Raw genomic sequence first — 26,012 nt, 5'->3', positions numbered from 1 at the left:
CCCAACTGATACGCCAATGGGCCATGGGCCTTCCATAAACATAATTTTAAATTTTTTGTACAAGCATGACGGGCCAGTTTGCGGTTTACTTACTTATTTTTAACCGAATAAAATAACAAAAGAAATCTTAAAATTAGTAATGAAGAACGAACAATGCATGAGCCTCGCTTAGAGAAGATCTGTATGAACACTCTATTGATGCAAATTACAAACGCTTAACAAACCTACGACGTGTTTGTCTCCCATTGGAACAGAGACATATTAAGGATTATACAAAATCTTGCATAAGTTGCAAGTGCAACACGAATATAGTACGTGACTCATATCCTAACTCGACTCAAAATTGTAATTTCCCTCAAATAAAACTCTACTTTTATTTATTTTTATTATTTTATATAATAGTCAGAAGTCAGAACAAGAATAGAATTAGGAAATCCACAATTTATCTCTATATATTTTCACTTCAACTCCTCTCAAAGTCTCAAGTCTCAAGTCTCAAGTCTCAAGTCTCACCCTTCCATCGGCTGTCAAATTTAGAGCTGTGAGTTTCTCTCTCTACTTTTCTCTAATCGAAGAATTGATTTTAATTAATGCGCTAATCGCTCAGTTGCGTATTACTTTTAGTTATATAATACGGATATTGTTTTGATGGTTTGTAACAATTGTGATTTGTTAGGATCAATAATTATTATGTTATTATTACGACATAGCACGTAGTATTCATAATGGTTACATGTACTTAAAATTACTCCATTGTTTTGATCGTGAAAATTATGTTATCCTCAAAATATCTATGTTTTATAGTTCATGATGATATCAGATGTGGTATAACTTTTTAATTCTCAAAAACTATGTTTAAATAATGGTTACATCATGCAGTGGCGGATGCATGCAATGTAGAAATAAGGGGTCAATTTACCCCACTTAAATTGTGAAATTTTGATAATTTTCTTTATAATTTTTAGAATTTTTTTTAAATTTTGTTATTAAAGTAACTATTTGACCCCACTAAAATCTGTACATTTTTGTTTTACACCAACTAAATATTTTTCCTAGATCCCATTGGTTGCATCTAACGTTTGATTAGATTAAAAAGATGATTTTGACTAATTAAATATATGAATTGATGGGTTTTGACAGGTTATAAGAATTGTGATTTGATTGAACACTTTTCATAATGGGAGGAGGATTTAAAGTATTGCACTTAGTGCGACCCTTTCTTCCAATTCTTCCTGAGGTACAAGCACCAGTTAAGAAGGTCCCCTTCAGAGAAAAAGTAATCTACACAGTTATCGCATTGTTTGTATTTTTAGTGTGTAGTCAGCTTCCTCTATATGGAATTCACTCCGCCATGGGGGCTGATCCTTTCTATTGGATGCGTGTCATCCTTGCTTCGAGTCGCGGAACCGTCATGGAGCTCGGTATCACCCCCATTGTCTCGGCTGGTATGGTCACACAATTCTTGGTTGGTTCTAAGATCATTCAAGTCAACAACAACGTCCGAGAGGACCGTACACTTTTGTAAGTATCTTTATTTTTGCCTTTTTATAAAGTCAATATACTGCTAAAGTCAAACTGTTACACGTATTTTGAAACACATGGAGTGTGATTTAGTAGTTTGTTGAAACTGGATGGTACTTTGGAGGTCTTAATCACTAGAAAGAACATGACACTACATGGAGTATGATTTAGTAGTTTGTTGAAACTAAATCGTACTTTGGAGGTCTTAATCACTAGAAAGAACATGACACTACGAACAAAAGAACATGCGATATAATATTTCACTTTTTTGTTATATAAAATAAAATATTACTCCCTCCGTATCTATTTAAGGGATACACTTAGTTGAATGAAATAAAATAATAAAGCAAGCGGCCGCTTAGGTAGATATTTTAATAAATAAACAAGTGGGGACCATGTCATTTTGGTGGGTGGGAACTGGGAAGTGGGGGTGGGTTTCTGAAATTATTTGTTTAATAGGATGGTAGGTAATAGGGTAAATTAGATGTATTATTTAATTATATGATGGGGTTGATAAGTTACTAAAAATAGCAAGTGTATCTCTTAAATAAATACGGTCGGTAAAGACAAGTGTATCCCTTACATAAATACGGAGGGAGTATTTCACTATTTATTAAAAATAAAATAAAAAATATATTCTTGTTCTTTTCACGTAATCAGATGTTCTTTTCTTTTGGTGCACCATGGTCCACCTTCTAAATTGTGCGATGCTAGTTCCAAGTTACCTCCGTTTCATGAGTTCTTTGCACTTATTATTTGCAAAAGCATATTTAATTGTCAGCATATCCCATTTCGTATGAGAAAAAATTAATGCAAATGCAATTAGCAGGGCATGTTAGTTTCAAGTTATAAGTTTCTGTTGTATTCGAGTTAATACTTGGTATCGTAAAGCATGTTTTATGGTAATTGTAGACTGGTTAATAGTTTGTGTGTTTTTTGGTTTGTTAGAGTTGTACTAGATGACTTAATATTGACTTGTAACCTTTGTATTTCATCACAGGAATGGTGCACAAAAGTTGTTGAGTATTCTGTTTGCTGTTGGTTCAGCAGTAGCATACGTTCTTTCAGGGATGTATGGCAGTATTTACGTGCTCGGTGCTGGCAACGCCATTCTTGTCATCCTTCAACTCTGCATTCCTGTAATCATTCTGATGTGTGTGGATGAACTTCTTCAAAAGGGATACGGTCTTGGCTCTGGAATTTCACTTTTCACTGCCACCAACATCTGGTAATTAATTAGCACTCTAATTTCTTCTTTCTGTACTTTGGCTAAAAATTAACACAAATATTGTTTCTTGGGTTTTTTGCAGTGTGAGCATAATCTGGAGCTTATTCAGCCCAACCACTATCAACACTGGCCGTGGACCTGGGTTTGAAGGTGCTGTCATTGCCTTGTTCCATCTTTTGGTTACCAGAACTGACAAAGTTCAAGCCTTGAGAGAGGCCTTTTTCAGGCAGAACCTCCCAAATATAACCAATTTACTTGCCACTATCTTTGTCTTTCTCATTGTCGTCTACCTCCAAGGTTTCCGCGTTGTTTTGCCTGTGCGAGCAAAGAATGCACGAGGCCAACAAGGGTCGTACCCCATCAAGTTGTTTTACACCTCAAATATGCCCATCATTCTTTTATCCGCTCTTGTAACTAACCTTCAAGTCATCTCACAGGTAAAACCTTCAACTCTGTTAGTCTTATACATGATGTATTTCAATCGAAGATAGGATTTTAACTCTTTTGAGGTTTGGTGCAGATGCTATACAAGAACTTCAGTGGGAGTTTCCTTGTAAATTTGTTGGGAAAGTGGAATAATTCTGTCCCAATTAGTGGACTTGCTTACTTTGTTACTGCCCCTAACAGCTTGGCAGCCATGGCTGCAGATCCATTCCATGCAATGTTCTACATTATCTTTACACTTACAGCTTGTGCTCTATTTTCCAAGACGTGGATTGAGGTCTCTGGATCATCTGCCAGAGATGTTGCCAAACAGCTCAAGGTAATAACATATCCATGCAAGATAATATCGTGTTAATTAGTTCTGTTCGATTTATTTTGAATCATTTCAGACAAAATAAGTTCAGATAATATAAGATTAGACAAAATAAGTCTAATAAAACAGGGTTTTAATATGAGTTTTGTGACTTTTCAGGAGCAAGGCATGGTTATGCCTGGACACCGCGACTCAAACTTAGAGAAGGAACTTAACCGGTATATTCCAACTGCTGCTGCTTTTGGAGGAGTCTGCATTGGTGCATTGGCGCTTTTGGCTGATGTTATGGGTGCGATTGGATCAGGAACCGGTATTCTGCTTGCAGTTACGATTATCTATCAATACTACGAGACATTTGAGAAGGAAAGAGCAAAAGAACTTGGTTTCCTTGGACTTTGATCGAGCTCCTTAGTCATAGTTTTGCTAGCTTTAGGGAACATAATTATTAGGTGAATTGTTAGATATCCCAAGAGCATGTATGTATTCCTCTTCTCCAAGATCTATTATTAAATTAATCTGTATATTTCATTTGAATGGATTAATATTTATGTACAAAAACATCAAAATAAATGCATTTTTTTGACAAATACTCCCTCCGTCTCGATGAGGAAGAGGCTCATCTCAGAGTTGTGTTTCCAAACACATATCTGAGGGTTAGCGGTAATTTCATCATTATTTTGAAAATTTTTGAGTACCATTATTTGAGAACACCATTTTTTGGCTTCTGAATACCATGTTTGTATCGTTATTAATTGTTATTTTACTGAAAAAATATACTACCTCCGTTCCTTAATGTTCTTTACGCTTTGGAATATGTGTCCAAATTGTGAAAACTATGACCGTGGATTCTCACTATTATATACATCAAAATGTTATCATGTAAGATCTTGTTAGATTGGTCTCATTATATATTTTCAAAATATCAAATTTTTATAATTTTTTCACATACGGAAATGGATATATAAGCCGTTAAATATTGCATTGGAGTCCGTGTAAATAGTAATCGTAAAGAACATAAAGGAACAGAGGTAGTATGTGATAGTAGTTAGCGAAGTATTTTTTTAATTGAATGTGAGAAATAGTGAGCACCAAACTTTTTTTTAGTGGAAAGAGGGAGACAATATAATAGTGGTTGGATTCCTAATTTAAAAGTGTAACAAGTAATGTGGAACAGACAAAAAAAAAAGAAAATGTAGCAATTAATGTGGAACGGAGGAAGTAAGTTTTTTTTTTTTACACCAAATAAGAAATTATATTACAATAGGCCTAGAAGCCGCAAAAGGTAGCACGAAGCCATAGTTTTAGGCTGCGTTCTATTCACCTGATTTCCACTTATTTTTCCTGAACTTATCTGAACTTATCTGAACTTATTAAAACTTATCAAAACTTATTTTAGTTATAAATTGTACTTGGTCAACCCTTATTTTTCCTGAACTTATCTTATCTGAACTTAACTGAACTTATCTGAACTTATTTTTCCTGAAATGAGTGGAAATAAGGTGAATAGAACAAGGCCTTAGGGAAGCTTGTCCCTAACATAATACTAGGAGAATTAATAATACAAAAGATAAAGCCACAACACTACACAATTTGGATTATACATCCAGGTGCACAGTGTTCATTGTGCACCCTGATGAACATTTTTTGCAAATCTAATGAACATGGAGAATAATTGATCTATATGTTATTTAGGAATGAAAAATATATTCTTTGTATTTGAACAATATATTCATTTAAAAACAGGTACACAGTGAATATTGAACACCTGGGTGCATAAACCATACTTTGACAAAACTAGGAGAATACTTAAAGGGAAATGCATAGTATAATACACCAAAATCGCATCACAAAAGGAGAGGAATGAAGCTTAGTGTATGTACATTATTTTGTACATAAAAATGTGGTTAAATAAATAAAGAATATGATATGAGACCATCAAATAGTAAAAAATGGATAGCTCTTTTGAAGAAGCCATTAACATTGGGAGTTTTTATACTTCCTTTGTTCCGGAAAAAAATATCGCACCATGATTGACTTTTTACTCTTCTAACCATTATTTTGACTCTTAATATCTTAAATCGTCTGTAAGTAAAAATTATAAAAAATCAATATTTAGAAAATATATATCGTTACGAATCTAACATGGCCCCATATGACTAAAAATTCCTTATGTAAGAATCACAAAAAATGGCCAAAGTCGTAATGTAAATAGTGTAAAAAACAAATGGTGCAATATTTCCGGAAAGGAAGAAGTATATATATTAGATTAGCCCAAAAGTGGGTTGTTCTAAAATTTGTTTACATAGTTTGTTTAAGTTCCAAATTCAAGTCAGAGTTTGGAAACCATGATTCCATAAATTCATTTGAAATTTTAAGTATCTATTACATCTATACCTAGTATTTAAAAAGGATAACCAATTTTTTTTAAGAGGACACGTGTCTTTGTACCTAGAAAGACTCGTGTCATTACTCACCTTTTCGTTTTAAAAAACATATTATGTACTCCCTCCGTCTCTTTTTGTTCTTTACGTTTTCCTTTTTGGGTATTTCAAAATGTTCTTTACATTTTCTTTTATATTATCACATAAATAACTAAGTATTCTATCAAAATTTGTGTCCAATTATTATTTTAACCAATTAAATCCATTTGGTCATTTAATCTCTCACACTTTTCCATTGAGACATTAAATTTTTCTCATTTCCCAATATCATAATTTTGATAAAAGCGAAAACATTATAAATAAACGTAATTTATCTTGTTTAAATAAAAAAAATTGAGGAATCTCGATGCAAATTAATTAATCGTTAAAACACGTGAAAAATATCAAACGTAAAGAACAAAAAGAGACGGAGGGAGTATCTTATTCAGTTTTATTAAAACTGACAATTAATTCATCTCTCCATATGCAAAAATTATCCGTTTATCAAATCTCACTCTTCTCTTCCCCATTACTTATTGCACCATTTTAACATATCAATTAATTGATTCATTAAGGAGATAAATTCGAGACGTTTGAAATTTATGATGGGGGGTTGGATTCAATTAGTTAGCTATTAATAGGATTAACAAAAAATCGTAAAGGTACCGCGCTTAGTAAGAAGTACTCATTCCGTCCCTTAATACTCGACCCGCTTTGACTTTTTACACTATTTATATAATTTACCTTGACCCTATTTTATTTCTAGTATATGAAAACAAATGTAAGTATATAATATATTATTGGCTTTATCTTAATATATATTTTCAAAATATTAATATTTTTATAATATGTAGTTAAAGAAATTGGTGGTCAAAGTTGTACATTGATAACATGTTCGGTCAAAACAGGTCGAGCATTAAGAGACATATAGAGTATTTAATCTGGATGGTGCTACATGTACTTCTATAGTACATGGAATCTTGTACTCCATGCCATTCATTGGCTGAAATGCATCTTTAAAGATGCCCTCCTTTTTTAAAATTTCCCAAATTTTCAAATTTAATTTCAAATTTGAATTTCAAATTTTACACAGATTACAATAAACTTAATTAATGCATTGTTTTTTTTTTCAGAATTTTTTTTCAACAGGGGAGAGAAAACATATTTTTGGGTTGAATTTTTTTCATCCATTCTCAGAAATAGTCTCTCTCGTTCTTCGTGATCCTCAGTTCTTGGTGTTTGATTTTCTTCTGTTTTTCATATTCTTCCTTGAATTAAAGTCTTTGTAATTAAACTTTGATTTTCTTATGTTCTTCACGTTCATCCCAGACTTATGAACTCAGATTACGATTTAGGGTTTTGGCGGTTGTTGTTTTCGACCCAAGGGCGGTTGTTGGAGTCAAACCACGACGGCGGTGGGTCGTTGGTGTTCTTATTTCCGGCCGGAATCTAGGGTAAGATTGGTAATATTAGAAGGAAAAAGAAATAAGAGATTCGAAAGAGAAGGGAGATTTGTTGAGGGTGGTGAAGACGGTGATGGTGGCGGCGGGATGGGAACCACGATGAATGACCTAGATCTTAAAGTTGTTCAATCTTTTTTTTTTATATGCATTTGATTTAACGGGATCATTTAAAAAATAATGAAATCAAGGTAAATATATACGGGATCATTTGTTTTATAGAATCAAATAAAGTGATTCTAATACAATTATGGCAGCCATAGATAAAATAATTTACTTTACCAAAGGTTATGTGTTGATACCCCTTGCTTCAATGGTCACTGCAATGCTTTCTATATTTCTTTCAGCCTGCGTGGCGTGTTCGATCCCTGATATCGACAATCTTTTTTTCATTTTAACTCTGAATAAAAATTTACGGGATTTTTTTAACTTTGAGGAAATCAAAAGGTGATTTTTAAACACTGACTTAATTTATGATTTCGTAAATTAACAAATTGTAAATTTGAAATTAAGGGATCATATTCGTTTTCTAGAATTCAAACAAAAATGAACTGTTCTCATTCAAATAGATAAATAAAATAACGTTCCCTTGCTACAATGGTCACTGCAATGCTTCCTAAATTTCCTTCAGCTTGCGTGCCATGTTCGAACCCTTGAAACAACGTTACAATATTGTCTATTGAATTAGAGTTTGACTATTTTTTTTTTCTTTTTACCTTAAAGGTGTAATGATCCTGTAAATTCATGGTCAAAAACTATACCAAGTAATTTCCTCTTTGGCCAGGATTCAAAAGCCTAGTTAAACTTTAAAAAGATGATTTTTGCTCTAGGGAAATCCATAGTCAGGGTAACATTTTATTTTTATTGTCGTATTAGATGTGTTTACTAAAACATAAATTAACTTCTAGGTGTGTATGAATTCTCATCCTAGATTCTTAAAGAGTAGTCGTCTATTAAAAAGGTAAATGTAACCTTCTATTACGACGGTATTGTTTTAGCAAATATCTATAAACGTTTGTAATGAATGGATTAAATATTGCATGTAAATTATAATAGCACTATAATGAAGCATTTAGCGCAAGTCGTGAAAGCTTGAAAAGACTAATTATCTTGAACATATGTTTAATTACTCCATAATTTTCCAAGTGCTTCAATTATCAATCAATATTCGGTCCTAATTCAATAAAGGGTTATTGGCAGAAAACGCTTTTTTATTATATTTTTACTAGGAATTACTCCGTATATTTTTTTAATGAAAATTAAATTTTATTACTATGTATTTTAATATGTGGGATCATTTTATTTATTATGAAATCTAAACATTCGCTGCTTATAAAACAAGGTTTTCAAAATCTCAAATATATTACATATTATCTAGCACAAATGGATGTGCTGATACCCCTTGCCAAACTGGTTACAACGAAGTTTATATGGTCATCTTTACACTGCCTAGACCTGCGTTCGATCCTTTATATGTGGTTTTTTTTTCCTTTGTGCAATTGTTGTTTTATGTTTCTATACTTTTTATGTTTTCTTTTTAGTATTTACGGAATCATAATAAACAATGACATTAGGGTCCGTATATTTTTTATTATATTTTTACTAGGAATTACTCCGTATATTTTTTTAATGAAAATTAAATTTTATTACTATGTATTTTAATATGTGGGATCATTTTATTTATTTTGAAATCTAAACATTCACTGCTTATAAAACAAGGTTTTCAAAATCTCAAAAATATTACATATTATCTAGCACAAATGGATGTGCTGATACCCCTTGCCAAACTGGTTACAACGAAGTTTATATGGTCATCTTTACACTGCCTAGACCTGCGTTCAATCCTTTATATGTGGCTTTTTTTGTCCCTTTGTGCAATTGTTGTTTTATGTTTCTATACTTTTTATGTTTTCTTTTTAGTATTTACGGAATCATAATAAACAATACATAATCAGATTGCATATTGCAATATACGGTCATTGTCACTTCTGAAAAGCCATTGTCGTCTTCATCAACCTTCGGTAAAGGGTCCAGCTTTTGCTTCCATTCAAGCACAAAACATCCACATAGCTAGTTTTCTTCTATACCTTCTTCCAACCATCAATATAGCTAGCTTTTGCAACTGAAACTAATTTAGAAAAGGTAGATTAAATTTAATATTTCAATTGAGCATTTTATCAAACACCTTATATGCATCACAAATGGAGGTTTATGTAATAAAAATTCTGGCTATCTCATAGCCCAATTCGAAATATATTAAGGGCAGCTCTAATTGCAATTGATAATACTTTATATCTAGCACGAATGTCCAGCTATGAAATTAATTAAATTTCAATTTTTATCCTTAGCAGGAATGAATAACAGTTTTATTTTTAATGAACAACAATGGCAGATTTCTTTCATAACAACAATGGAAGAAAAAGGAAAGAGAAGAAGAGAGATGAAGGACCTACAAAATTTGGTTTGGCGCTCTTCAGATTGGCGCAATAAGTGAAAATGCATCCCGCCCAATTCTCACGTTTTGGCGCAATATGCAAAACTGTTTCCCGCCTAAAACTTCTTTTTTATTTGTGTTTTCCCTCCCATTTTTAGTGGGATTGATGTGTTGTCAATATATTATAGGTGATGTACAAAATGCTCTTGTACTCTAGTAGTACATGTAGCATTTTCCATTTAATCTACACAAGTTCTACTATGGTGGTAAAACCGAGTAATCATGTTTATTCCATACGACTACGTAATGCGTATATTGCTTAATTGTCATTGACTCTTTAGTATTTTTTTATTTATTAAATGATCCGATATGAAAAGAATATTTTTTAAAGGTTCAAATATATCCTAAAACACATTTGATAGCCTTTCATTAGAGGATCAAATACAAAATATTACGTCAGGCATTATATGGAAATAATCAAAATAAAAGTTTTAAAAAAAATTCATTAAGTTAGGAAAAAGTTAATATATTGCATCACTCTATTTTGATCATCCTAAAGAATTATGTTTCCTCCGTTTTTTAATACTAGCAACGTTTGTTAGTTTCACGCATGCCAATGCACAACTTTGATCATTTATATTTTAAAGTGGTATTGATGCCCGTGCGATGCACGGATTTATCAAATAACATTTTTTTCTTTTTAAAATACAAACTTTAAATAACTCCCTATTGTATTTTGCATTTGAGATAACTCCCTATTGGTAATTCTATCTTATATTTTTAAAGGTTCTATTTTTGGAGGAGGGATTTTTTTAAAGTTTTTACTATCAAAGGTTTGATGTAAATAAAACTCTATTACATAGTTGATAATTATCAAAAAAATATAAATTAATTGTATATTATGCGTATGTTATCGCGTTTTCAAAAACACGTATTATTTGAAATTTAGTTTAAGTATGACTTTAAGTTACCATTTAGCCCTTAGTATAAGATTTATAGTCTTAGTATAAAATTTATAAAATTAACAAATGGCTTGTATAGTTATATATATTTAGTAGTTCACTCGGTCTAATACCGATTTAATTAGTGATTGACAATGTTCTGGTGCAAGAAGTTGGAAATAGTAGTCATGAATCAACCAAACAAATTGAAGAAATCGATGTATAATGTATTTGAATAAAGGACAATCGACTTGCTAATTGAAGTTAATGAAATAATGTATGAGGATCGGAAGTGGCCAATTAATATATACAACCAACAAATTAGCAACAACATTGGATTTCGGAGAAGCTAGAGGCGCAACGCTGAGACTTAATTTATGAACGCCACTTATTCGGGATTAAGTTAAAGCATGTAAGCAATATACTACATAATATTCTACCTTGTTCTATATGTGTTTGGTGAGTGTGGCTCGATTGAAAAAGAGTGGATGAAATTCTTATTATTAAGGATTTTTTGGATAAAACCACCTTTTAAAGTTCAACTTTTTGAAATAACCACCTTATATGTTTTTTTCACCTTCTGTTAACTTCCGTCAAATGTTCCGTCAAATGTTCCGTTAACTTCCGAATGTTTGGCCGTTAGATGTGGGCCCCACTGACGGAATATTTGACGAAAGTTAACAGAAAGTGGTGATTTCTTAAACTTTGGAAGTTTAAGGTGGTTTTTTTCAAAAAAAAAACATATAAGGTGGTTATTTCAAAAAATTGAACTTTAAAAGGTGGTTTTATCCAAAAAATCTTATTATTAAGGTAATTGAAATTACAATAACTACTTAAAAAAAACATCTAATAGCCAAAATCAAATCCATAAAGGACGATTTCAGTGTATAAAATTAGTTTTATTCATCAACTTAGATAGTTACACTTGATTTTGAGGGGTGATATACAAAAATCAGATAAATGGACCAACAAACAAATTACTTCCATCACTTTCAATCCGTAAAAATCAGTGAAAGTCTGTTTTAATTGTATACATTGGACAAATAGACAGTAACCATCAAAATTGGATTTTGATTCGTAAATCGATAAAATTAATTTCCAATAAACAGAAAATTAGCTCAAAACAACATGTTCAAATTCTAACAACGAAAAAAAATGGAATCGCTAGGATGAATCAGGAAGAAATTAGAAATTGTATCATATGATGAAATACATCATCTTGTTTAAAATCTCTCATCACCTTCATCCTCCATAGTAGGAAACAAAATGTTAATCGCAATTAATTCAACCATAATAACATACTAATCACCAATAAATGCAATCTTTTTTCATCAATTTTGGAACTCTGTTGGCCCTGATGTTATTAATTTCTTTACTGTGGTAATTGAAATTAAACAAAATTGTGTGTTTCTTTGTTATTCATGTCATCCGTATATATATATACAAAAACGTGAAAAAAGTTTGTGAAATCTATCTTTATCATATTAAGTAGTCAATTATGTCAAGACTCTAATATTATTGGAATCTATCTTTATCATATTAAGTAGTCAATCATGACAAAACTCTAATATTATTTATTTAATTAGTTAATAACTTAATTAGAGTATTTGATTTTGGATGGAATTGTATATCTTATTAATTAATTAATTATAATATCTACGTGACACCTAATTAATTATCTATGTGGCACTCGATTTTTTTAATTCAAAAATAAATTAGAAATCTTATTTTTCATTAGCCGAAACCATTAGTAATCATAGGTGGCGCTCTAATAGTTCAGCAAATATGCCTCCTTTATATATGTATTTTAAATTCTCCTTATGAAAACATTATAAAAAGTTAATATTTTTAAAATACACATCGAGACGAATCTAACAAGATCTCACATTACTATGTTTTATCCTAGAGATTATATGAATAGCGGCAAAAGTTCAAACGTTGCGAGTATTAAAAAACGGAGGAAGTAGGATTTTGGTTCCTCCTAGAGTTCTAAAATAATTCGACAATGTATAATTTGAGTAGTAAAAATCATTGAATGAAAAATCAATTGCTCATATATTATCTTTTCAAAATCCTCTACCAAGTTCAGCCTCAATCACCAATTAACCAACATGCAATCATTTGTATCTTGACTTCTTTAGTATACCACACTTCGGAGAACTAACATTGGAATTTGGTGAAACACTATCTTTAAATTTAGTGGTTTTGTGAATTGCTACCTTTTAAAAATAAATAAATTATTTCACTCTCTTATAAGTTTGGTTTATTTGACTAACACTACCATTTGACGTTGTTAATGTTTTCCGTCTTTAAACTTCACTACAACAGTTATTTAATATGGAAAATAAATAAAACGACAAATGAACAGAGATGTTTAAAAGAATAAAAGAAATACACGGCGAAAAATATTAATTAACGAAAAAATCAAAGGGTAGTACTAGTCAAATAAACCCAACATATAAGGTAGTTAAATTTTAAAAAGCTTTTAAGGTAACAATTTATAAAACTACCAAAATTTAAAGGCAGTGTTTCACAAAATTTCCAACTAACATACGAGGTATATTCATATAACAAGTACGTTCGTAGAACGGGCCCTAGAACTAGTTACATTTAAAAGGGTCGAGGACAAGATACCAAATTGTTACGCTTTACCTATATGTTAAAGAAAAATGGCCAATATATTTGTCCAAGCACAAGTCATAATATTTGGGGTGGTTGCATAATAAAAGCAAAACATTAAGTGTCGATCCTCATAATAACTTTCTCTGTCCTCAAACTCCAAACCTATACTCCTCCCTTGGTCGGTTGGTCCTCCTCCTCACTCCTCAGTCCTCCCTCATTCTCTTTCTCTTTAAAGCCTATCAACAAAAGCAGCGTTTTGTAGTTGTATCGGCGCCACCTCTGCCGACCACCTCCTCTCGGCTGCTGCTATTTTCAGGTAATTATATAAAATTGATTTTCCTGTTGATTTTATTTTGTAATTTTATTTATTCAAAGATTTAATTTTCTAAACTTTTTTTATATATTCTAGAATCAATTTATTTGAACATATCTAGCAAGATTGAGTAGAGATAAGCCATTAGAGTCTACGTTTTTTGTTTTTTCAAAAAAATTCACCAATCTCGCTCTTCTGTGAGACTCTCACAAGTGATTTCACATAAATGAAAGTAAAGAGCGAAGTGTGAAAGAGTTAAAGAAAATCAAAATTGAATTAAGTAGCTATATATAAAGGTTTTATCTATTTTTTCGTTTTTCAGTGGGTAAAAACAAGTTTTAATTAATTTTTAGTTGGTAAAATACATGTTTTAATTTTTAAGATGGTAAAAAATAATTTGTCCTAATTATTCAATAAAAATAAAAATAAAAGGAGGTCCTAAATTCTAATTGGTAAATTTTTTTTCCCCCAAAACTTAGACCCCAATCCGCCAGGTTAACTCAAATTGGGTAACGTTTTTCGTTGCCAAAGTTAAGGCTTTAAATTTAAGGTTAAATTAGGGCTACCTGTTTTGTTTTAGTTAATAGAAATTGATCGAGTTTTGGTTTCTGAGTTCTGACAATTAAATTAGGGATCAAAACCACAATGCAAAATTCAATCGTATGTCCACCTGAAGTTACAATTAAACCACCGCCATGGGATACTTGGTGTGCTGATCCTCGTGTGTCGGGGACACCTTTGTTCGAGTTGGTCTCACTCAGAGTGAGCAAACACACGTTTGAAGACCCGCATCTAGAAATATTTGGGAGTATCATACTCATTGACGAGCATGGAAATGAGTTCTTGCTCTTTCGTCGAATGCGAAACGAAGCAAAAACAGTTTTTATTCACAACTCAACTGATGATGATGATGATACAACCTCTGTCCTCCTCCACAACTTTGATATTAAAGGTCCACGTTGTTTGCCGAGCAAATTTTGTTTAAAATTTAATATCAAAGATAAGCTTCGTGATATTGCAATAATTCAAGATTCCATGTTTATAGATTGCACTCGAAGAATTATGTATGACAAATTGCAATCATGTTGCTTGGACACTCCTTTTCTCTCTGTTTTGGTAGACTATGCAGTATATGGGTGTGCACTAATTGCTAGTGTTGCAATTGTGGTTGATAGGAAGAGGGATGAGATTGATAACACTGTTTTATCTGCTGGTGTTTCTGTTTCCGTTTCTGGTATCTTAAGTGCTACTGCTTTGACGAGTGATATGGCAATGATCAAGCATGTGTTATTTGACGGGTCACAAAAACTTGTTTTGGGAGCTTTGAATACGTTGTCCACGTTTTCTGTTCCAAGTTATTCATTGCTAGAATGTCAAGTAAATCTCGATGTTGAAGGTGAAAAATTTATTGCTACTTTGAAGTTTTTACCCGATGCCTGGTTTAACATACCTTTCGAGCAAGAGATTTGCGGAGAAACATCTCGCATTCGAGTTATTGTGTACTGGACACGTGCTCAAAGAGTCCTTCCTGACTATCCTGTATCTGAATACCTTGATGACTCTATAGGAATGTCCGAGAACACACCAAGAAGGAGACACCTTAACAAAGGCGAGGTGTGGTTTGCTTTGTATCGTTACTGACTTTCTTGTGTTTTGCTTTTTATTGTTCCTGATCGAGTTTGTTTTTTATTTTCTTTTGTTATAGGACATTTACATTCAACCATACCTTAGAGACTTGGGCAATCAGGAATGGTAACATTTTATTTTTGATTTACTTTTATTTTGCTTTTGTTATTAATTCTACCTCCGTTCCTTAATGTTATTTACGCTTTGAAATATGTGTCCAAAGTATAAAAATTTTGATCGTAGATTCTCACAGTTATATACATCAAAATGTTATCATGTAAGATGTTAGATTGGTCTCGTCATGTATTTTCAAAATATCAAATTATTATAATTGTTTCACATACGAAAATGGATACATAAGTGGTTAAATATTGCATTGGAGTCCGTGCAAATAGTAAGCGTAAAATACATTAAGGAACAGAGTGGTAGTTGTTTTAGAACATATGTTCAATACTGGGTTGAGTATATTTTTCAGATGAGAGTGGATTGTGTGGAACTAACTTTTGATTCTCTAGGTTTGTATCTGATTATCCCATTGCATGTATGGAGATTTTCTCGATCGTTATTTGTCCTTTTGGTAATGATGGTGGTCTGTCGAGACTTAGAGGAGAAATCAAGGCTTCAGATAATATGGATGCTTCAGATAACATGAAGACAAATATTGTTATTTTCGATTCTTCCTGGGGATTTGACACTTTTGATAGACATGAAACTTTGAAGCTCAGAGGTCCTACTCGTTGTTATAGCGGCGATTGTTTCTGGATATACCTTGACCTCAAGGACGAAGAGGGACGTGAAATCAAAGGTGGGGTGTCTTATGATTTCCACAGTGTTGATATGTTTTACAATAGTTCACGGATGCTATTCCTCATTTTCATGCAAGATTCTACCTACATCTAGTTTAAGATTTCCCATAACACAACGTTACAACGTGAAATTGACAGTAATATGTCAATTTACGTTGGCTCGGTAGGGAAAGACGTCATACTCAGTGTTTTATATACCCTTTAGTTGGCTGAACTTTAGAACAAGAATCTGCATTTCTGGTATGAGTCAACAATTAGCTGAGGCTGCTCGATTCACTTACCTCGCTCACAAATTATGTTTCTTAAATATAATTTTTCTTTAAATTTTCCCCGGAAAAATGAAAATAACAAGTTTTATATGTGTACGTTAGTTTTAAGTTGTATCTCATGTTTTGTCAACCACACATAATAAATACAAATATATTTTATTCAATAAAAATATTTTTCAATTATTAATTATTGTTTTTTTCTATAACACAAAGTTACAACGCGAAATTGACAGTAATATGTCAATTTACGTTGGCTCGGTAGGAAAAAATACGTCATACGCAGTGTTTTATATGTATATCCTTTAGTTTAGCTCAACTTTATAACATGAAGCTACATTTCTGGTATGTGTCAACAATTAGTTGAGGTTGCTCGATTCACTTATATCGCTGACAAGGTTTGTGAAACAATTGATGTAGGTAACACATGAAATTTGGGTACTTAAAGACCTATTTTCAGAAGTGGGATAAGTTGTCTAGGCTACAAGGGTTTGGAAGAAAACAAGTGTTTGGTTGAGAAAAGTAAAAGTTTTCATAAAAAGGAATTGAAAAATATGAAACATTGAGAATTAAAACTTATGATGTTATAAATCGTTATTTGAGGACAGTGTTTGGGGAAAAGATCGCGACCGAGTTAAGAGACGGCGTAAACTTGTCAACAAGAGAGAGAGCCGTCAGAAGGTTAAACAACATTTTAGAAAACACTTATACTCGTAAATATAAAAGTGAGATTTAAATTTGAATAACATTGGACTTGTCTTGAACTCAAGGTTATCCGCATATTTGGAGATGTTTACGAGAGCATTTTCGGACCTAATAATCGTTATGCTTGCCTGAAGATAAAAAATACTGACGTGAATTTGATTAAAAGAGATATTTCTGAAGCTATTGGAGATTGATTTTTTTTTTCTTTCTTTTCTTTATTAATTTTATTTTATAAATTTATCAACTATTAAACTACTGATTGTATTTCTATTTTCAGGTAAGATGTACAAGTTTGTAGAGGATTTCATGTTATCTAATCCAATAGATGGTTTGAGAAAATAAAAATAATAAAGCTGGAGTAATCAATAAAGGGTATTTCACTTTTCCTTTCCATTATTTTCAGGCCCGTTCTGGCCTGACATTTTGGGGGATCTAGGCGAAATAAGAGTTTAGACCCCCTCAACGAAATAAATATAGACTCACAATCTAAGAAATTATTTTTTCCACAAAAATTAATGCATGAGTACTAAAGGCTAAAAGATTCCAAGTTCATACTTCCAAATTTGGGACTCATAAATCCAATTTGTGATTTATTTGCCTTTCAAAGGTTAGTAAACTTGCGCAAACTATAAGTAAAAATTATAAATCCAACTCAATGACTTATTATTGCCTTTCAGTAATTTGAGAGTTAAGCACAAAGTTGGGATCTAATCTTTTACATTTTTCACTGTTTGAGACCTGTATTTTTTTCCACCGTTTGGGACCCGCTATTTATTTTCTTGCCACAATTAACCAAAGCAACACAAAAGTTTAGTCACTTGGGTTAAACGTTTAATCTCTTGGTGGCATTTAATTGGTTTATGTGTTTATAGAAAATACAACTTTGGGGTCTCAACTTTTCATTTTTTTCACTGTTTAGGGCTCGAACATTTTAATTTCACCGTTTAGGACCAATAATGCAATTTCTTCCATAATTAACTCAATAATATATTACATAAAAGGTTAATTAGACCCCTTAATTTGTTAAATTGTTTTTCCAGGAAAAATATTATGCAATTCTTTAGCTCCATATTTGAATTATTGTATTCTTTTTTTTTTGTAATTTTAGGAATGTTTCAAATGATGATTATGCAATTTTAATTCGATGATTTTATTGTTGTTTGTTTCTGATTAATTTTTGGGGTTATAGTGACCTTAAGGTTTGATTTGAGTATAATAATTGCGAATCTGTTTCAAACAAGTTTCAATCCGTTGGAAAATTTATGTCCTATGTCGCAGATGATACATATGGGGTCTTTGTTACCTCTTTCCACGGGAATATTGTGTGTTGATTTTACCAAATAATAAACGGTCCCTAAATCTGAATCCGTATCCGACTCCGAATATCCTCCCTCCGTATCTAAGTCCAACATTATATTTGAACGTCCATATCTGATCCAAATCTGTTTGGATTTGGAGCTCCGGATCGACCACTCCACCGCTTTTTTTTTTTTTTTGCATTCCAAATTTTATAACAAAGTCACGGTTTTTGGATCAATTTAGAAACAAAAGATAGCAAAAAGCATAAAGTTTCATTTAATTAAGAAATTAAACGAACTACTAAAGCAAAAATAACAAAAGTTCATACAAATTTGATTGTCATGCTTCTGGTTCAAATTAAACCCACTCAGCTTTATAATTACAGAAAAATCAAAATCAAACAGACTATTTATACAAGTCGGTCTGTAACCTTAATTGATCGGAATACCAAAAAGAGATGCACCGTCGACATTATGGTGCTTGAAGAGTAGTAGGACAACTTTTGGTTTTTCATATTAAGAGCATGTTTGGTATAGAATTTTTAAGTGATTGAAATTGATCAATTAATTATTTTCATTACTTAATGTTTGGTATAAGAGGAGTGGTAACACAATCAATTTGCTAAGGGTAAGCATTAGCACTACTTGTTACCTCTCCCAACCCTATGGTAAGAACATTGTTACCCTCCTCAATCCCCAATTTGTTATAAGTGATTCATTTACTAAGGTATATGTTATCCTACTTTTTGTACTAACGACATATTTGCATTGCCTTGTGATCATGTCGTATCGTCAGGTACCGTCGTGTCCGCAGCTTAAGACGTGTCATCTGAACAGGTCGCAAGAAGGTCCAAGCAAAAAACGACGATACATAGGAGACCAGGAGCTAGGTTAAGATCATGGGCCAATACCTTATCCCCAACGCCGTCAAGACCTTGGATCAAGTCAAACAGATAATAAATGACCCGTTAGTTTGTTGCGTACAAACGAAGGACGTGGAGAGGTTGGGGATAACTGCTTTCTAGTTCTCCGGAATCATCCTAACCAATACTTCCGTTGGATGTTGATTATAAAAGACGGAGCAAGGCAAAGCCAAAGACACGTTAACTCAAGCATTCAAGCAGTATAGCACTATCATTCAATTCAACCATTATTAAGCAATCATTGTATCTTTATTATTTTCGCATAAACACTTTCTTTTTACTTGGATTATTAGGAATATTAGAGGATTGGTAGCCTCATTGCTACCCACGGTTTTTCTCCCTATTCTCTGGTTTTCCGCGTCACCATCTCCTTGTGTCTTCTCTCTTTTTCTTGCTTTCCATATGTATTTACTTAGTTAGTGTCGACCCCAGGCAAGTGTCGCCCCTTAGAAGAAATTTGGCATAAACAGTTTGGTGTCGTCTGTGGGGACATTAGCTAGGTTTCCCTTAGAAAAATTCCTTCAAAAATACCCCTCTCAAAATGTCTTCCGCAGATATTACACTCGAGGAGATCCGAGCGACCAACGTCAAGGCCCAAGCAAAGTTGGCTCCCCAAAAGGAAGAGAACGAGCGACTCGCGTCTGAAAATATGTCCTCCAAGGCTTCTATCGAATCACCTCTATCTATTACATAAGTAAGTCTCTGCTAGACGCAGAGACCAGGTATTCCTCTCTAGAAAAACTCGTTTTAGCACTCGTCACTGCTGCCAAAAAGGTAAGGCATTATTTTGAAACCCACCAAATAGTGGTGATGACTCACTATCCTATTAAGTATGTGATGCGCAGGCCAGAACTAACAGGATGGAAAATGGACAATGGCACTAGGGGGATTCGACATCAAATACCAACCAAGGACGACAGTGAAGTCACTAGCCCTAGTTAATTTTGTGGTCGGCTTCAGCCCCGACTTGGAGAAGGTAGCAAACGACGAAGTAGAACACATCAACAACGTAGAGAAAGGCGGGACGTGGACACTGTTCGTCGATGGATCCTCCAACTTCCGAGGTGCAGGGCTAGGCGTCGTGCTGAAATCACCACAAGGGGACATGATAGCACAAACCATATGCTGCGACTTCAGAGCAACGAACAACGAAGCAGAGTACGAGGCGCTGATCGCTGGAATGACATTGGAAGAAAACTTTGAGCGACTGGACTCAACATCTTTAGTGACTCCCAACTGATCGTCAACCAAATCAATGCAAATTACGAAGCCAAAAACCTCAAAATGACCCTACACCTCGAAAAAGCCAAAACGATAACCACAAAAACCGAACCATTTTCCATCAAACAGATCCCAAGGGACCAAAACACACAAGCCGATGCACTCGCTAATTTAGGTTCCGCACTCAGAAAATCACCTTTCTCAACCATACCCTTAATAAACTCGACAAAGAAAATCCACCCGAAAATAACCTCGTCTTAACCACCACAAACACAGAAAGTTGGACAAAACCCATCCTCGACTATCTCCTCCATGAAACCCTTCCTGACGACAAGCTCGAAGCTAGAAAAATCCTCTTTAAAGCTTCACGATATTCTATTGTGCAGGGCGTCTTATTCAAAAGATCAGCCCACAGGACGCTGATGAGATGCGCAGACAAAGCAGAATGGGAAGGAATACTCCAACAATACCACGAAGGAGAATGCGGGGGACACGAAGGCGGTCGAAGTCTATCAACTAGGATCAAAAGGAACAAGTACTACTGGCCAACAATGTTCAAAGATGCCATGAGGTACGTCGCCAAGTGTGATAAATGCCAAAGGCACGCATGTATGACACATAAACCATCTGCATTACTACATCCTACTTTGACACCTTGGCCTTTCATGAAATGGGGGATGGACATCGTGAAACTGCTTGTTACCCCAGGATAAAAGGTCATTATGTTAGCACTAACCGATTACTTTTCTAAGTGGATAGAAGCAGGCGCGTTCTAGCAAGTAAGGGACAAAGAAATATGCTCGTTTATTTGGACTAACATAATATGCAGGTTCGGTGTACCATCAGAGATTATATGCGACAATGGATCACAATTCATAAGCGACAAGACGAGAGAGTTTTGCAAAACGTGGAATATCGAGCTAAAGATGTCGACGCCAAGGTATCCTCAAGCAAACGGCCAGGCAGAGTCCAACAACAAGACAATCATCGATCGGGTGGTTGAAGAAACGACTAGACGCAAAGATAGGACGATGGGCAGAAGAATTCCCCTCCATCATGTGGGCCAACAAGACGATCCCTAGGACGGTGACGGGGCATACGCCTTTCTCACTCGTCTATGGGTGTGAAGCCGTACTGCCTCCAGAAGTGAAATTTCCCAATGTAAGGTACATGTTGATGACGCCAGAATAGAATAACGTGGAACTAAGTGAGAACCTCGACGACACAGAATAACTTAGAGGAGCAAATCGTTGTAAAGTGTTTCAACAAGAACGTCAAGGAAAAGATCTTCAAGGAGGGCGACTGGGTGCTGCGGAAAGTGTTTCATAATACAAGGGAATTGAACGCAGGTAAACTGGCACCATCTTGGGAATTGAAGGACCATACTTGATCGATAATTGGCAAAGGTGCATACAGACTTGCCACTAAGGACGAAAAAGTTGGTCCCTCAAATCTGGAACGCCACCCACCTTAAACTTTATAATTTTTGAACCCACGACGTTCGCAATTTTATCAGTTTATTCACTTTCGTTCCGTTTCCATTTCCTTTGTACGATTTGTCGCCTCGGTTTCACTTTTTCTTTTGCGTATTTTGTCACTTTCATTTCTTCAAAACCATTACTAACTTAGGCATCGGAGGGCCTTGGCACCCCCTACGGCCTATTCTCATAGTGACCTATGTTCGTCTCGCAAGTTTAGCACTCGACAGGACACTAACGTCATCAACAAATGATAGTTGCACCGAGCGACGACGCTTCTACATGGTCATGGCCCTTAAACTTACTTGATCCCAACGACGACGTTTCGCTACTAAGCGCGACTACCAAACTACACATGTACTATTTATGTGCACATACTTCGTCCTTCGAGTACCTTACAAGTGACATCTAAATACACTGCGTACAACAGCGACAACACACGAAAAACATAAGTTCATACGACGTTTTCACAACCAAAAATACCGTTCTAAACCAAACCCGAACAGACAAAGTAAACACAAGCACCCATTCATATAAACAGCAAAATGCGCGACCTCTAGGGCCGTGACTCTGAATAAAAATTGTCGCCTCAATCGACGATAAAACCAAAAAAACAGATAAATTATCCAAACACCTCGTCGCTTATTGTACTAGCGACGTAACTGCTTTGTCTTATGATAATCATGTCGTGTTGCCAGGTACCGTCGTGTCCGCGGCTTAAGAGGTGTCGTCTGAACAGGTCGCAAGCAGGTCCAAGCGACAGACGACAATACATTGGCGACCAGGAGCTAGGTTAAGATCATGGGCCAAGACCTTAGGCCCAGCACAGTCAAGACCTTGGATCAAGTCAAACAAATAATAAATGACCCTTTAGGTTGTTGCGTATAGGCGAAGGACGTGGAGACGTTGGGGATAAATGCCTCCTAATTCCCCGGGATCTTCCTAACCAATTCTTCCATTGGACGTAGATTATAAAAGGCGGAGCAAGGCAAAGCTAGAGACACATTAACTCAAGCATTCAAGCAGTATAACACCATCATTCAATTCAACCATTATTAAGCAATCATTGTATCTTTATTAATTTCGCATAAATTAACACTTTCTTTTTATTTAGATTATTAGGGATATTAGGCCCTGTTCTTTTTGGCTTAATTTCAGTTTCAGGACTTATTTGGCAGTTCAGTTCAGTTTAGGAGCATTCAGTTCAGTTCAGTTCAGTTCAGGAGCATTCAGTTCAGATCATTTCAGTTCAATTCAGGAGCATTTAAGTTCAGTTCAGTTTAATTCAATTCAATTTAACTTAATAATAATAATATTAAATTATTATTATTATTATTATTATTATTATTATAAATATTACTAATATTATTATTTATATTATTATATTACTTATTATTTATATTATATTACTCCCTCCGTTCCTAAATACGTGTCCACTTTGGACATGTACACGGTAATTAATAAAATTGAATGGTGTGTAATAGGTAATGATTGAGAATGTTTTTTTTTGGGAAAGGAAAAAGTAGATAATTGTTTATTGATAAAGTATAAATAAAAGTGGAGGTGGTGATTGAAAAGTGGGAAAAGTGTAGAAAGTGTAAGAAAAGGTAATAATGATGTATAGAAAAGTGGGAAATGTGTATGGAAAAGTGGGAAAAGTGTATAGAAAAGTGGGAAAGGTGTATGTCCAAAAACGGAAAGTGGACACATAAAAGGGAACGCCATAAATGAGAACTGGACACGTATTTAGGAACGGAGGGAGTATTATATTACCTATTATTTATATTTATATTATTATATGACTTATTATTTATATTTATATTATTATTATTTATAACTAATTATTTCTTAATAAATAATATAATTTATTATTATTTTAACAATTAATTGTGGATTATTAGTTATTAATTATGAATTATTATTAATATTAATATTATAATTTATTGTAATTATTTGGTAATCAATTACAGATTATTATTATTTAGTATATAGTTACTTAGTTATTAATTATTAATTATTCTTTAGTTATTAGTTAACATTTACTATTTATTATTTATTATTTATTATTTACTATTTATTATTTATTATTTATTATTTATTATTTATTATTTATTATTTATTATTTATTATTTATTATTATTATTATTATTTATTATTTATATTATTATTTATTATTTATTATTTATTATTATTATTTATTATTTATTATTATTATTTATTATTTATTATTTATTATTTATTATTTATTATTTATTATTTATTATTTATTATTTATTATTATTATTTATTATTTATTATTTATTATTTATTATTTATTATTTATTATTTATTATTTATTATTTATTATTTATTATTTATTATTTATTATTTATTATTTATTATTTATTATTTATTATTTATTATTATTATTTATTATTTATTATTATTATTTATTATTTATTATTTATTATTTATTATTTATTATTTATTATTTATTATTTATTATTTATTATTTATTATTTATTATTTATTATTTATTATTTATTATTTATTATTTATTATTTATTATTTATTATTTATTATTATTATTATTTATTATTTATTATTTATTATTATTATTTATTATTTATTATTTATTATTTATTATTTATTATTTATTATTTATTATTATTATTTATTATTTATTATTTATTATTTATTATTTATTATTTATTATTTATTATTTATTATTTATTATTTATTATTTATTATTTATTATTTATTATTTATTATTTATTATTTATTATTTATTATTTATTATTTATTATTTATTATTTATTATTTATTATTTTATTATTATTATTTATTATTTATTATTTATTATTTATTATTTATTATTTATTATTTATTATTTATTATTTATTATTTATTATTTATTATTTATTATTTATTATTTATTATTTATTATTTATTATTTATTATTTCTTATTTCTTATTTATTATTTATTATTTATTACTAGGTATTTATTATTTATTATTTATTATTTATTTCGGTAATATATTCTGTTAAGTTCAGTTAAGTTAAGTTAAGTTCAGTTCAGTTTAGTTTAGTTTAGTTCAGTTCATTTCAGTTCAGTTCAGTTCAGCAGCATTCAGTTCAGTTCAGTTCAGGAGCGTTCAGTTTAGTTCAGTTCAGTTCAATTCAATTCAGTTCAGTTCAGTTCAATTCAGTTCAGTTCAGTTCAGTTCAGCTCTAAAGAACAGGGACTTAGTGGATTGGTAGTCTCATTACTATTCGCGGTTTTTCTCCATATTCCCGAGTTTTCCGCGTCACCATCTCCTTGTGTCTTCTCTCGATCTTTTTCTTGCTTTCCACATTTATTTACTCCCCCCGTCTCGGAATACTCGACCCGGTTTGACTGGCACAGAGTTTAAGGGAATTGAATTGACTTATTTAATTTAATAGGTAGTAGTTGATAGTAGGGTATTATTTTAATGTAGTTAGTGGGAGGTGGGTTAAGAGGTGGGGTTGGGAGAGAGTAGGGGTTGAATTTTTAATTATTTTTTGTATGGAGTAGGGGTAGGTGGGTTAATAGGGGTGGAGTGAGAAATAATATAATATTGTTAGAATATTTCCATTTTTAGAAACAGGTCAAGTATTAAGGGACGACCCGATAAGGAAAACAAGTCAAGTATTCCGGGACGGAGGGAGTACTTAGTTAATGTTAAATCAAGCCAAATGTCGCCCTCCTTAGACGAAATTTGGCATAAACAGTATACCAAACAACTAATATTGGTAATAACTAACGCTACCCTCTCCCGTTCTTATTTATTTTCTTTCCTAAGTTTGTACCAAATATGATCTAGGAAGAAAAAGATGTTGAAGCGTGATCGAAATAAGCTTAGAGATTTGGCTTTGAAAAGATAAAGAATATCAATTAAGTAACTCAAGAAAGAGAAAGACAGAGAAAAGAGGGAGTTTAACGAATTGTGCGGCGGGAGAAATTAGTGTAAAGTAGGATTTTACGGAGTAAG

The 26,012-nt window shown here is 32.5% G+C and overlaps 2 protein-coding genes across 2 annotated transcripts; both read left to right on the top strand.

Annotated features, from left to right (window-relative positions):
• The first annotated feature begins 390 nt into the window (after window positions 1-390).
• Window positions 391-4,096, top strand: LOC110802815 (uncharacterized). Its single transcript, XM_056834915.1, has 6 exons — window positions 391-541; window positions 1,141-1,521; window positions 2,522-2,749; window positions 2,832-3,186; window positions 3,270-3,512; window positions 3,666-4,096. The coding sequence occupies exons 2-6, from the start codon at window positions 1,178-1,180 to the stop codon at window positions 3,903-3,905; spliced, it is 1,410 nt and encodes a 469-aa protein (XP_056690893.1). The 5' UTR covers window positions 391-541; window positions 1,141-1,177; the 3' UTR covers window positions 3,906-4,096.
• Window positions 4,097-13,467: 9,371 nt separating this feature from the next.
• On the top strand, window positions 13,468-16,584 carry LOC110803432 (uncharacterized). Its single transcript, XM_056828406.1, has 4 exons — window positions 13,468-13,699; window positions 14,328-15,310; window positions 15,402-15,448; window positions 15,838-16,584. The coding sequence occupies exons 2-4, from the start codon at window positions 14,342-14,344 to the stop codon at window positions 16,220-16,222; spliced, it is 1,401 nt and encodes a 466-aa protein (XP_056684384.1). The 5' UTR covers window positions 13,468-13,699; window positions 14,328-14,341; the 3' UTR covers window positions 16,223-16,584.
• The last annotated feature ends 9,428 nt before the right edge of the window (window positions 16,585-26,012 follow it).

Source organism: Spinacia oleracea, chromosome 1 (genome assembly GCF_020520425.1).
Source record: "Spinacia oleracea cultivar Varoflay chromosome 1, BTI_SOV_V1, whole genome shotgun sequence".
Lineage (NCBI taxonomy): Eukaryota > Viridiplantae > Streptophyta > Magnoliopsida > Caryophyllales > Amaranthaceae > Spinacia > Spinacia oleracea.
This window is presented reverse-complemented; position numbering and strand designations above follow the sequence as displayed.

What these genes read in the sequence shown, in the direction of transcription:
- LOC110802815 (XM_056834915.1), top strand. Translation starts at nt 1,178, where the DNA reads ATGGGAGGAGGATTTAAAGTATTGCACTTAGTGCGACCCTTTCTTCCA. An exon ending in CGAGAGGACCGTACACTTTT is followed by an intron (nt 1,522 to 2,521) that starts GTAAGTATCTTT and finishes ATTTCATCACAG; the next exon opens with GAATGGTGCACAAAAGTTGT. An exon ending in TTCACTGCCACCAACATCTG is followed by an intron (nt 2,750 to 2,831) that starts GTAATTAATTAG and finishes GGTTTTTTGCAG; the next exon opens with TGTGAGCATAATCTGGAGCT.
- LOC110803432 (XM_056828406.1), top strand. Translation starts at nt 14,342, where the DNA reads ATGCAAAATTCAATCGTATGTCCACCTGAAGTTACAATTAAACCACCG. An exon ending in GACACCTTAACAAAGGCGAG is followed by an intron (nt 15,311 to 15,401) that starts GTGTGGTTTGCT and finishes CTTTTGTTATAG; the next exon opens with GACATTTACATTCAACCATA. An exon ending in GACTTGGGCAATCAGGAATG is followed by an intron (nt 15,449 to 15,837) that starts GTAACATTTTAT and finishes TTGATTCTCTAG; the next exon opens with GTTTGTATCTGATTATCCCA.